This window comes from Melozone crissalis, unplaced genomic scaffold (assembly GCF_028551555.1).
Source record: "Melozone crissalis strain CALT ecotype California unplaced genomic scaffold, PUWL_Pcris_2 ptg000018l_1, whole genome shotgun sequence".
NCBI lineage: Eukaryota > Metazoa > Chordata > Aves > Passeriformes > Passerellidae > Melozone > Melozone crissalis.
In genome coordinates, this window is record NW_026535796.1 from 21,082,322 (window position 1) to 21,096,079 (window position 13,758).

The 13,758-nt window shown below is 34.9% G+C and overlaps 1 protein-coding gene across 4 annotated transcripts in view; it reads right to left on the bottom strand.

Moving 5' to 3' along the window:
* UBR1 (ubiquitin protein ligase E3 component n-recognin 1) overlaps positions 1 to 13,758 on the bottom strand; it is a 59,242-nt gene that overhangs the window by 22,372 nt on the left and 23,112 nt on the right. For all 4 annotated transcript variants that reach the window (XM_054275394.1, XM_054275392.1, XM_054275393.1 and 1 more), the window contains exons 12-27: positions 12,916 to 13,073; positions 12,168 to 12,267; positions 11,766 to 11,894; positions 11,373 to 11,553; positions 10,440 to 10,501; positions 10,116 to 10,226; positions 9,081 to 9,146; positions 8,870 to 8,971; positions 8,184 to 8,247; positions 7,646 to 7,770; positions 6,673 to 6,725; positions 5,587 to 5,689; positions 5,006 to 5,054; positions 3,331 to 3,485; positions 2,339 to 2,438; positions 581 to 690 (exon numbers count right to left, since the gene is read on the bottom strand). In XM_054275394.1, the coding sequence (XP_054131369.1) occupies positions 581 to 690; positions 2,339 to 2,438; positions 3,331 to 3,485; positions 5,006 to 5,054; positions 5,587 to 5,689; positions 6,673 to 6,725; positions 7,646 to 7,770; positions 8,184 to 8,247; positions 8,870 to 8,971; positions 9,081 to 9,146; positions 10,116 to 10,226; positions 10,440 to 10,501; positions 11,373 to 11,553; positions 11,766 to 11,894; positions 12,168 to 12,267; positions 12,916 to 13,073 (1,668 nt within the window). The remainder of the gene's footprint in view (positions 1 to 580; positions 691 to 2,338; positions 2,439 to 3,330; positions 3,486 to 5,005; positions 5,055 to 5,586; positions 5,690 to 6,672; positions 6,726 to 7,645; positions 7,771 to 8,183; positions 8,248 to 8,869; positions 8,972 to 9,080; positions 9,147 to 10,115; positions 10,227 to 10,439; positions 10,502 to 11,372; positions 11,554 to 11,765; positions 11,895 to 12,167; positions 12,268 to 12,915; positions 13,074 to 13,758) is intronic.

Consider the following 13,758-nt stretch of genomic DNA (forward strand, 5'->3'; position numbering starts at 1 on the left):
TGTAAATTAATACATTTCCAATGTTACTGCAACAGGCTGCCCAGAGAATTTGTGGATGCTGGAAGTGTTCAAGTTCTGCCTGGACTTGTAGGCACTCTGGTCTATTGGAAGGTGTCCCTACCCATGGCGGAGGCTTTGAGCTACATTACTTTTAAGGTCCCTTCCAACTCAATCCATTCTATGATGGACAGGATTAAAACTTTTGGTATTTCGTTTCATGTTATTTTCAGATTTTCAAATGGATTCAACCACTCAAAACTCCTAAATAACAGAAAAACCCAAGACTCTATGTGCGCTCCCAGAACACTGCCTTACTCATTATTTGCTGTTATTGGGCAACAGATATATGAGGAATGTGCGTAAAAATGACATTACTGGAATGAGTTACCTGAGCAAAAATTGATCCAATACTTCATAGTACAAGCAGCAAGTACAATGCTGCAACAGATTAAACTTCTCAAGAAATCACTGCAGCTGTAAACGGATTATATGTAGGAACTGTATATAGGAATCATAACATCTTTCACATTAACTTTCTACGCAACTGAAATCAGCTTGTACTTATATCTCCTTTGTGTACCTGCAGTATCCAATTGACTGTGTCCTTCTGTGCCTCTAACTGGGGAACTCTCTTCAATTTCTCCACAAGCATTAACACATTCACAGCATTCAAGGCTGAGCTTCCCATTCCTTTACAAAGTGAAAAATAGAAAAGGGCATTCAGGGAAAAAAAAGGCCTAACATTTTAATGTACTTACAGCCATGGACATGCCTTTAAATATTGCTGACTATACAATATACATACATGAACACAACCTGTGTAGTTACATTTTGGTTACAGTTTCATCTGTTTATTCCAGTTATGTATAGTATAATTTATCCCCTTGTAGATCAATTATTTCTGCTTTAGAAAATCTTTGCTTAATATCTGCTTAAAAAAGAATCGCCTTTCACTTCAGGAGGAAGCAGTAAAGCTCTTTAGAGCTTACCTATGTTTGCTAACAGCTTAGTGTGTACACGTTCACTTCTAATCACAAAAGCTATTGTAATTACAGTAATTATTTTCTTCCTCACAACTCAGTGAGAGTCCATAGTATTCTAGGCTCTTCTCTAACAAAAGAATGCTTTAAAATGGAGACCATTCTGTTCAATGATATTTCTTCTGCAGCACTTACCATAAAGAATTAATTTTAAATTTGTAGTAGGGAGACAAATACATTGCTAAAGAAACTATCTTTTAATGAATTGTGTCTCGATAAGAGCTTTGTTACAAAAATACTGATTATTTTTGCATCCCTTTCATGTAAATCAGGATTTCATTTTTCTGGTTGTGCAAAACTAAAGCTAGCAAAGCATTCTCTAGCATCTCAGTTATAATTATTACTTCTGACATGAAGCTTCTTAACACTTTCAGTATGATGACACTTCTTTCTCAACAATAAGAAAAAATTAAAAATAAAGTGCATTGGGAGTGCTTTTCAAACACAAAATTTTTAAAGAACTAAATAAAGGGACTTCAGTAGTTTTATGTATTTATTCTTGTAGAAGGTATTTGAAATATACATAGATATGATGTTTAGGAACATGGTTTAGTGGTGCACTTGGCAGTGCTGACTTAACATTTGGACTCAATGATCTTGGAGGTCTTTTCCAATATGAACAATTCTATGATTCTATGACTTCACAATTCTTATCTCTGTTGCATCTCACAAATGACAGTTATGTTTAGCTTGATAACGGATTTTTTAAATTTATTTTTACACAGTGAAGCAGAAACTCTAGAGAAGATGGAAGATTATTTAGAAAATGCAGATTCCAACTCCCACAGAGTAGTCCTGAATGTAATATTAAGAAATGCTCAATAGAGAGGAAAGGCTACAATCCAGAGCCACTACATTCTGTTTCTATTTTCATTACCATAGTAAAAGACTAACTTCCAAGCAAATCACTAATTGTACAGCTCGAGAGAACCAAAGATGGACACAGTTCACTTAAATCCACTGCCATTTTTCAAAGAGTTCTTAAGTTTCCATTTCAATGCAGTTCTTGTGAAGGAAAAACCACTTTCAATTATGTAACACTAGAACTACTTTTCATTTCTTTCCCAGGAAGAGAAGCACATATCCTCTTCAACCCACCTGACAACTGGGAACAGAGGAAGCTACTCCAAACCTGGTTTCCTAATTATTAAAAAAGTTAAATTACCAAGTTTTAATTATATAGCATAAAATAAAACCTTTCTGACTAAATCACTGAATGATTTCTTCTAGTTTATTTGAGTCCTTACAAGATCAAGTTAGTCTAATTTACTCTGTGGTTTAAAGAAAATGAAACATACGTGTTGCTTTGTGATAAAAATCAAAGGTTACTTCTTCTTCAGGAGACTTCTGTAACTGCTGCTTCTCTTCTAGTAACCCTAAAGAAAGAAGATGAAGAACCTGAAAAAAGAGAAAAATAGTAAGTCTCATTCAATGTTTAAGATATGGAAAACTGGCATAAAAGATAAGGATGCTTAATACGGTTCTGTATTACATAATGATGAAACACATGAAAATACAGAGATCATACATGGAAAGTGAAATAAAAAAACTACAATGCAAATTTACTGCATATTAGTTGCACTAAAATTCATCAGCTTGCACATGCTTTTATATTAGTAATATGTGAAATCTTGTCCGTCTGCTGATACAAAATCTGTACTTGGCAAATTCCATAATCCAAAGATTAGCAGGATTGGCAAGGCAATTAAACAATCTATACATTCTAGCAAAACTGATTAATTCAGACTGTCTATAATGTCAGGTCCTAATTCTATAAATGTTAAAAAAAAACCCTGCTAAAATAAACAAACAAAAAATCGCCTCCAAAGAACATCTCAACAATGTTTTAAAAGACTCAAGCCACTGCAGTAAAATTAAATGTTTAAATACTTACAAAAATTCTATTATTTCATGACTGAGGCCCCAAAGAGGCCTCATGTATTTGGAGACTCTGCAGCTCAAAAAATGAAGGAATTCCAATTATCAAACAGTTACTCATTAAGTTGCAGTAAAAATATGAGGCAGGGAGGATTACATATTTAAACAGCTTCCGCAATGAGGCCACACAGGGAGGAAAGTAAAATAGAAAGCTTTAATACTGTTATGCATCATGTTTCTATTTTACAGAAGAGATAGATAATTAATAATAAAAATATTTTCTTTGCCAGTAACATTTATAAAAACAGGTTTGGGGACAAAATCATTCCAAGTTAATCTTTACATATTTTGGTCTTCTCATAAGCAGTCAGCACAGGAGAGACCATGGGAAGATGACCAAGGCTAACCCTACCATTTGGACCATTGCCTCAGTCCACAAGTGGGTTTCCAGCTCCACTGCCCTCTGCAGGAGGGTGCGCAGGATGTGCATCATGACATCGCAGTTCAGAATCCTCACCACGTTGCTGAATGCAGGACTGAAGTCTGGAGGAGGAGGTGGTGGCAATGCTAGGAAACAGGTGTGCAAACATATCAATGAACTGACATCCCACCCAGAAGTAGAGAGCACAAACATATTAATTTCAGTGAAAGAAAAACTGGACCTTTAAATGAGTAAAACCATGCTCAAACACGATTGTGTGCCTAAGTCAACTTTCACCTTTGGCAAAACTAGAGTACTTTTAGTAAGTCCTTACATAAAAAACATGTACAAGCTAAGTTAATCGATCACAAGTATTAGTTACATCTGTAAACACAAATTTTTAACACTCTGAACTGCCTGATTTATGTCTCACTATTAAATATACAGTTTGTGCTTTGCATCAGATAAAAGGTTTTCAAGTAAACAAAACTGAGGAGTGAAGTTTCCAGACTGTAGTGTCCCACACCACAATATTACATCCATGGAGCTCTAAATTTTTTCTGCTACTGGCATTCCAGTCATTTCTGGTTATGTACATTTGCTGACTTAATACTGGAACTCTGATGTGGAATCTTGGCATCTACTGACAGCACCTCATTTAATGCCACAGCCTCTCCCTACCAGGAAACACTGACTCCAGTCTTCTTCAGGTACCTGGATGACTATTTTCAGATTGCCTTTTTTCAGAGGACTTCTGTGAATGCAGTGTTTCTGAAACCACCATTCTTTAGACAATTTTGGCTGAATGAAGTTACTGACAAAGACAACATAGCCACATAAAAGAATACACAGGAAGTACCTGCAACAATAAATGCAGCCTCAGGAGAACACAAATCAGGATAAACAGATACCTTGGTATTTTGGAACCGTACTGTCCAATCACATGAGTCTCTGACAATTACATCTAAATAACCACATTTTTTTAAATTTCCACAAAATAATTCCCCTGATAACATTTTAAGCTGCCAGATTGAAAGGGGAAGGAGCAAAGTTGAGTTTATTAAATTGTTCACTGTATTTGTTTGTTCAGCTTATCATGTCTTCCTCAAATCAACTCAATTAAATGCTTGTGACTTGAATGGGTAAATGTAAACGCAAAAGGGAATTAATATTTGTATTACAATAGAAACAGAGGGGTTCATTGTTTTATGTATTCATAGCTTATAAAAAATTATTTCTAAAAGTTAAGTCTCATTCTCCTATTACAGAATGGATATGAGCATTATTTCCTGTGGCAACCTTCTCTACATGCCACTATTATGTCTCAATATTGTCTAAAGAAACTGCTCACAAAAAACACCACAACTTTTGCCTCTTAGTTACTCCACCATAAAATTTCCAAGTTCATGGGTTTGTCAATAGGTACAGTGCCATGTCTATTTCCCTAAACGTAAACTAAAAATTCCAGAATTCCTGTCCATGATAAAGAAAAAAACAAAAGAAATGCCAGGTGCTAAATAATGACAATTACTACAAATCACAACAAATTTAATGTGAACCTATCCACTGTGAAGTCACAAGACATCTCCCAAAGCTCAGTATATATATACAACTACATATACTATCAATTAGCACATTTGTTGAATCATTAATTTTAGAATTTTACCTTCATCTCTGTTTTCTTGTTTTCTTCTTTTCTTTTGTGTATGTTCAGCCTACAGAAAAAGGAGTGTTGCTGTATCAGTACCTCTACAGAAGTACACAATCATGAGATTAATGAAATTATGAGAAACCCTACAATAGAAATATGATGAGATAGATAGAGATACCAGTAAATTCCTGGTTTTGAACTAGAATTTTGTCTGAAACATGTTTAACGTTATGTTTTGAATTTAAATTTGTAATAAAGATAAATAATTGGACATATTTGCTTCCTCAGTAAGAGTTATAAAAACAAAATTTGGGGGTTCCCAGTACAAAGGTAATTCCTATCACATTTTGATCTCAGCATAGAGAGTTAACAGAGTAAATACACAAGGTGCCAAAAAGGAAACACAAATGAAAACCACACCATGTGGATTTGCATTGAAAACTTTAATTTCATGGAACATTTAGTTTCAAGGGTAGCTGCAGACACTCTTTACTGAACCAATTTCTTTAGATTGCATTAATTCAGCAAAATTCTTTAAATACTGGTAAGTATGTACTATTTTTTTAACCTTTTAGAGTGAATCTTACACTGCTTACCTTGCTGTGCTGGGTCTTAGTGTAGTGATAAAAGAACACATTGAATTCCTTCAAACATTCATCTTTCAGTTCATAAACTCCATGACCAGAGACACCCGGTTTCCTTACAGAGAAATATTTCATAATATACAGATTATTAATATACATTCAGCACATCTTTAAAGGCAAACACATTTTGTTTTCTACAGAAGCAGGAATTATAATGGCTACTCATTAATTTATTAAAAGCAGAGAGTGAGCACAGTTAGGACCCTTAAATTTTCAATACAGGATTTACAGGAGTAAACAATTCAGCAGCAAAATATTTCTAGTCTATACCATCTAAAGCACACCGAATAGCCTCTGAAAATTCTTTTTAACTGCGTGGCTTAGAATTTCAGACATTGGACATTGCTGCATAAAATTCAATCCTTTCTTTAACCAAAGTATAAAACAAGTACTACTTGCTGCTTTCCAGCCAGTGAGATTTTTTTAACTGTTCATATAACTCCCCAAGTAAGATTCCCAGGTACACTTACAGTTGCTCTTAACTGAACATGAACAAGCAAACCACATGAAATTTAAAATAAGGTATACTAAAATAAGACATTTTTCTCCCAAAAGTAGCAGACATTTGCACTGGTTTTGTTCAACTACAATCTATTGTTCTATACTTGCATACACACAAACATATATATTTATATATTAAATTAATTTCCAGAAAAAAGGGTAAGTTGCAGAAAATTAGCAACTAAGTAACATAACAGTTACTAGATAGTGATTGTCAAAGGTACAATGACTTCTTAAATTTCTATCTTAGGAAAAAAAATGAACTTTCAAAGATTCTCCCACTTGGACTTGAGATTACTGAACTCCCAAGACTCCTCAACCCAAATTTGAAGAAAGAGGGTGGCAAAGGGAAAGAAACAGCAGCAGTGTAGGATATTCACACACTGTTCTTTCCTAAGCATATTTGCAAATATATTTACTTCAAGATAGCAAAATATAAGCTGAACAGAGACTCTTGTTCATACTGTTTAACCCACATGTATTTAAGAAATTTTATTTCACTTTCAAGCTATTTATAAAACAACATTAAGAACTTACTTGAACGTAGCCACTTTATCAATTACATTCTCCAAGCCAGTTTCATTGTTCTCCTGGTAAAAAATTTAGTTTGGGATAAACATATAATGATTCAAGTATCTTCAGTATTATGCTATGTGTAACAAAAATAGACAAATTTAGATAATTCCCTAATTCATGAACTATTATCTTTTGCCCGCTGTTAATCAGAAAGCAGATATTCATAACTGGCATTTTCCAAGGAAGTATCAAAGAGACATCATACTTTCACTTAATCATGTAGAACCTCATTAATAACAGAGCTGATCTCTAGAAACAGGTCATTGCTTACCCAGCCTTAACAAAGGGAATAAAAGAGGTTTGGATATTTTAAACAGTGACTGTGGATACTATGATAATAATTAAGGCTATTTCATTTACAACAAAAATTTAGGGTTTTTGCATTGATTGCTGGCCCTGAACACTTCCAGACTATAAAATCTAATCTACATCCCTTGCCTTTGCTTCAATCTTCCACAATTGTAATGGGATGTCAAGAAGTCTTTGTTTTCAAATAGACATGAACAATACTTGACTTCAAATGGATCTGCATAGGTTTAAGTCATCAAAATTACAGGCTTAAATTTATCAGTGGTATGCAGGCCAGAATGGAATCCAGCTCCATCACCCTACAGGGCCAAACCAGAAAATTTCACGTTTATTTTTGAACCTAGGAGAACTACAGTTGAATATTCTACAAAAAATTCACCTCTTAAACAAAAAGTCTAATTCCCATACAAGTCTTTCCAGATCAGCCCATACTTGAATCTATTACATTTACCTTTACATCAGTAAGGTGTGTAAGCCTCTTTGGCATGCCATTTTGTAATTCTCAAACCAACATTTAGGCTTTATATTAGAAATGCTTCCATATAAGGATATGAAAGCTAAAGAAGAAAGACATAAAACAAGAAAAAGTTAATCAGGGAAAAAAAGTAAATAAATCAGGACTCACGTTTTCAGGCAAGGACTTGGTAATTGCACTGTGAGCCATTGGTTCAATGCACAACAGATGGATGATTTCTCTCATTATTACATCCTCTTTTGTCACATTACTGATTCCAGGCACGTATCTTTCCCCTGTCAGAACGAACCAAAAGGAGAGGAATGGCAAATATGACAGGTATGAAGTGAAATTGAATTTTTCACCATAATGGTATTGCTGGGATGTTTCATTGTATAAGCTTGCATTTGTCAGAAGCCTGTCCCAAGTGTCTGAGTAAAAATGATTCTCAGCCTAGATTCCTAACAACATGGGTCAAGATGGACTCTCTTCATATTCTACTTTAACATCAATTATGAAGCTATCTAACAGCTTTTTTCACTGTCCGACTCCTATTGTTTCCATCTCACAAACAGTTGTGATACTGCATCATCTATTTAAAAGAGATATTCCTCAGTATCCTCTCTATACTATGTCTAACAAAATCATCAAGCCTGCTATGTCAAAGCAATCCTCCATTACTACAACAACACAGAGAAATGAAACTTACCCACAACATAGATGAGAATCTGTAACATCTCTTCTATTAAAACATTATATTGCTTAATCAAATCCTGCAAGAATGAGAGAAATCAGGTTAAAAAAACAAAAACAGAAGTGCAAGAAAATCCATCCACCAAATGACACTGAGCTCAGCCTTCATACTTACTATACTGATAAAACACTGTACTTTAGGAAGAAATTTCCATTCTAACAAGCTGGAAGAAGTGTCTGCTCTGGCGAAAGAGATATTATACAGCAACTGAAGTGCAAAATTCACACGCAAGAAAAGAAACAGATAAAAAATGTATCCCAAATGAAGGGTTATATCAAAGTTCAAGCCACAAGAAGAAGCATAACAACCCCAGAAACTTCCAACCAAAATAAAAGCACAGAACATGGCTTAAGAGAATAGAAATGCCATAGCAAAGTCATTTTATATGGATTTTGGTAGATGCCCTGTGGAGACAAGTCTCTATAGGTCCAAAATAAAGGTCCAAAAGGGGCAAAACTTGCTTGCTAATTTTGAGGAAGCCTCCACAAATTCCACAATATTTACCTAACCACAAGCTCCTGTGTTTACTGACTTCTAGTGTGGCCTTAAAAATGCAGTTATCAACAGTAGCTAGTTTTTCTTACTGATGTTTCATATACTCAAAGCTGACAAATTAAACAGCAGAAAAATTTGCTACTTACCTGATCTTTGGTGGGTTTGATCTTTTTGAAAGCATCAGCAAGCTCATATCTCTGCAGTATCAGCAGGAGAAACTGGTTTGGATCCATAAGAGATGCACCTATCTATCAAAAAACCCAAATTAATATGAACATCACTTGCTATTTCAAAATCAATGAAAATTAAACTGAACTTTTTAAAATGACAAGTAAGCAGTGATTCAGAACATTGTACCTGGAGCATGATGATGTCTTTATCATACATCTCTTCTCTGCATTTAACATCTTGATAATAGAATACCTAAGAAACGCAAAAACAAATGAGAGCTATAAAGTAATGTACATCAGTTAATCTCTGAGGCCTTTCAAACTGTACCACATCTTTACTGAGTTAAAGAAAGTCCACATTTCTTTCAAAATAAATATGTACTTTAATGGAAGTGAAAAATGTTCTTTCACTTCTCCAGAAAAAGTCTATGCCATACTTCACACCCCCTTCCAAGAGGACATAACTCCAATGGCTGCTTCTGAATTAAGTCAAAACATCCTCCTTCTCCTACCCCAGTTCTCAGAAAGACAATTCTGCAGGGGGTTACCAAGATTTACTTTGATTTCATCAAAGGGTCTTGTGCAAGGTTAGCAGAGAACTTCTGTCATCAAAGGGAATAAAAACAAACAAAAAAACCCCAAACAAACAAAAAAACCCCCACCCAAAACCAAACAACCAATAAAACCAGACAACAAAATCAAAACCACCCCAAAGTGAAGCCAAAGGAAGTAAATGCAAAGGCAGACTCTTCCCTTTACCTTTACTCTTGCAACAGAAGTAACAAGTATTAGAAAATGTTTGTATGTTTAGCTATAGGGTTGTCAAATGTTTAGTGTGAGACTAATAGTTTCACTTCTGTATATAATAATGTCCATACACCATGAGGAACTTCTAACTTTTTAGGCTATAAGCAAGAGTTCAACAAGTACTTTGGCAGTGATTATGGGATCTGAAAGTAGCTTACAAGTAGACATCACCACCATTATACTATTTGACAGAGTAGAATAAAGAGTCACAGCAGAGATGAAAATACTCCTCTAAGACAAGGAGGTAAGCTATTGCTGAAGATAGAAATAAAACCATGTGACCTAAATTTCCACTCAGAAACTTTCTAGTTACTGTAGGAGTGACCCCATGACCTCTCTCTGCACTGGATGAACCCCTGGCAGCATTACTGAGCAACCCTTGCAAACACTTAGCACTGAACACTGCAGGGAGTACCTGGCTTATCAGGGAGAGCCCATTCCTCCTCCACATCTCTGCAGCAACCTGTGCAACCAGGACAAGACACCGCAAAGGATATTCTACTAGCAGCTCCACTTGAAATTCTTCCTAGAATTTCAAAAAGGAAAAATAAACAAAAAAACCACCTCAGAATAAATCTGCCAGTGGTTTTAAAAGTGTAAGTCCTAAAGAACAGATGTATTGACAGCTGAAAAATAACTTGTATGCGTTTCATGAAGGTTAGAGCATATAGATTGAGGCTTTTTTCTTTCCAGAGTATAAATCATAAAAGCATTTGGAGAAAAAAAAGAAGTATCTTACAGGAGAAACAAACTCGTGCAATCTTGAGATGGCTCCGGTCTTGCTTAATCGTACATGAAGACCTACAAAACCAAGGAAGAAAAATCAGAAAATAAATCAAAATCAGTGAAGGTTCTCCAACCCCTTCTAAATGTCAGCTAAATCATTTACAATTCAGAGAATTATAGAAAAAAAAGTCTAAGTTTGTTTAGGAAAGACTTCATACTTTCCTTTTTTTAATCACAACAGGTCTTACTAGGCTTACAAACCATTATTTTATTAACAAATTTATACTAAATGAATGAGTGAACCCCATCCAAATTGAGATGCTATATAATATACAATAAATAAAATTTTTATTTCATATTTGAACCATATTATCAGTAGTAAATTAATTTCAAGACTACAAGGATTAACAGATGGTATCCTGGTATCCAATGATGTGATAAAGAATCTACAGCTTAATAATAGCATATGATTTCATTTGTATTCTATAGAAAGCAGTGATTGTATTCTGACTGGAAGCCTGTCCTGGCGTTGTGCAAAATATGTCTTTCAGGGGGAACATTTTAACCATCCTAGGATATATATGGCTGGAAACTAAATTCAAGATAAACAATAATGGACATTCGTTTCAATAAAGGAGATAGAAACAGAATAAGAAACACTTCAGAGAAAACTAAGGATCTCATTAACAAGGATTTTTTTTCCTTCTTGACTGACTTCTCTGTCTTTCATTTAAAAAGACATCCTCCAACCTCCATGATAATGTTGTTTTGAGAAAAACTTTCCATTAGTGGCACATATGGGGAACGTGTCTTCCTGATCATGAGAATGTCACTAAGTCAGAGACCAACTCATCTGTGAAGCACTTAACCCAAATGTTTTCTGGAGTAAAGAAACAGAGATGGATGACAAGCATGGTTTAAACAGCAATCAAAACACATCACTTACCAGCAAGAGTCCTAGACAGTGGCAAATGTATGCTGACAGGATCTGCAGACACTCTGTAAGGTCTGCTCTCCAGGGTATGGCCACATAAGTGAAACACTGTTTTCTCCCGAGAGCGGCCGTTTGTGCTGCACCTCATCACAGCTTTATGGCATTCTCTGTAAGACCTGAGCAGCAGCTCTTCCTAGAATTAAAAATACATGCAGAATAAAAAAAAATCCTACAGTCCTTCCTTTCTCTCTTTGTCACACCCAGATTAATTCCTTCAGACCAATTTTTTTGTGGAAAGCAATATTGAACAATTGTGAGCTTTTCTAAAAGCTGCTATTTCAAAAGCTGTCAGGAAGATTCCAAAAAGGTATACAGGCAAGAATCACAGAAAATTTATATACTTACATCACAGGCACACCACTCCTGAAACATCAACAGAATGTTCTTGAGCTGCATCTGTATGGCAATAGCTGCTTCCCAGTCAGGGTCTACCTCAATGTGCTGACCAATCTGTCTTTTTATCTCCTCCATTCCCTGAAATAGAAATCCCACAAAATACTTTGCCTAAATCAGTGATCACAGGCTTAATACAACAGAAAATTCCACAGTCAAAAGATAAAACATATGTAACTAAATCTGATGAGTATTACTTGTATAAACAGGTCTTCTTCACCCACCCAAAACAGGGACTGAAGAATTCAACAGTGTAATTGCATGTTTACATCCATTATAATATTATGGGAAAAAGAGGAGCTGTGATCACTTTACAACAGGATATCAGAAAGAAATTATTTAAATATATTGTACCTGCATGCAAGTTAGAATCCTTAGGAAAGAAACAAATCCTTCTAAAAAACGCTCCCTCAGATGGTCTGTCCATACTGCAGGTTTGCTGACTAAGATATACCTGTCCCAAAAAAAAAAAAAAAGAAAAAATTTTCATACTTTGCTCAGACTTCTCTTATGCTTGTACGCCAAGAGTTGTTGAAATTCAATTGTTTTAATATCATCAATTACATAATCAAATTTCATCACCCTCCTCATCTTAAAGTACTCAGAAAATTTTCCCAAATACTAGAACTACTAATACCTTGCTGTGACTCCATCATTGGAAATTAACAGGTTTTTTTTTTAATTCCAAGGTGTTTGGGGTGTAATAAACGGAGTAATAAACATTACTCACTTTATTAGAGCAATTTGGTACCAGTAAAATAGAAAACCCTATGCAGATAAGGATTATACAGCTTTCCCAGAATAGCAGCAAATGAGAGATAAATTTCCCATACTGTCTTAAGAGTAGATACATTTTATTTATTAATGTAAATATTATATACAATTTGATAATTGAAAATAAAAAATGTTTTTACAGAATGTAATTTCAGTATTTTAAAATTTTAAATTTCCATTGAAAAGAAAACGTTAAGATATTATGTATGTTTTTTTGAGGGGTTTGGCTTTGGTTTTAAAGCAGTTTAATCATCAGACTCTGCACTGAAACACCTCATCATGCTACCAGTATTTTTGAGCTGCTGTAGCTTCTCAGCCTTACACTTACCTGAGGTCAAATATTACTGAATATACCCTGTTCAGTTTGTCCTGACTGTAGCCTTGGAAGTTGAACTTGTCATTTTTGTCTAGGTACTCTGGAAGCACTTCTAGGAGTGTCTCTGTAATGATGGTGATTACATTTCGCTCTTCAATTAGATGTCGGGCCTGCAAGAACAAAGTGAAATATTTTTCTTCCTGTTTTTGTTAATGTTATCATCAAAGTATTTTTCCTTTGAATCCCTCTCTTCCTCATTAAAAATTCTTTGAAGCATTTGCAAAGAGCACAAGATAAAAAAACTCCCACAGTATTTATTGCACAGGAACACAACTGCTATCAACTACAAAGTTTGTTCAACAACTATGTATGTTTGTTCAATTCTGACAGCATCTATATAATGGATATGCCATTTTTTTCCTAGAAAGATCATGTAGAAAAGAATTTTTGCATTAGTACTTCAGCTAAGAAACATATAACTTTTAAAAGTTATAGATATACTTCCTCCCCATATTTCACCCCCACAAGAAGACACTTAACCATTTTTTACCCCCTTGCCCTGTTTTGAAAGTCACATAGACAGGTAAATGTGAGCAGTAAATAAATACACAAAGTTAATGCAGAGTACAATGTGCCAGGAACTTACACTTACTTGCACTCCCTCTATGTTCTGTAATGAATTTTCACATCAACTCAAGCTCCTGCTTTCATATTGGCTTTCACAAATCTCAAAATCATTCATATTCAACTCAGCAGTGCTAAAGTTTCCCTGCCAAACACAACAATCTGCAGAGGTGGTACTACTAGCAACTCTCCAACTTATTTTACACCTCCAGCAGAGCCAAGCTGTACATA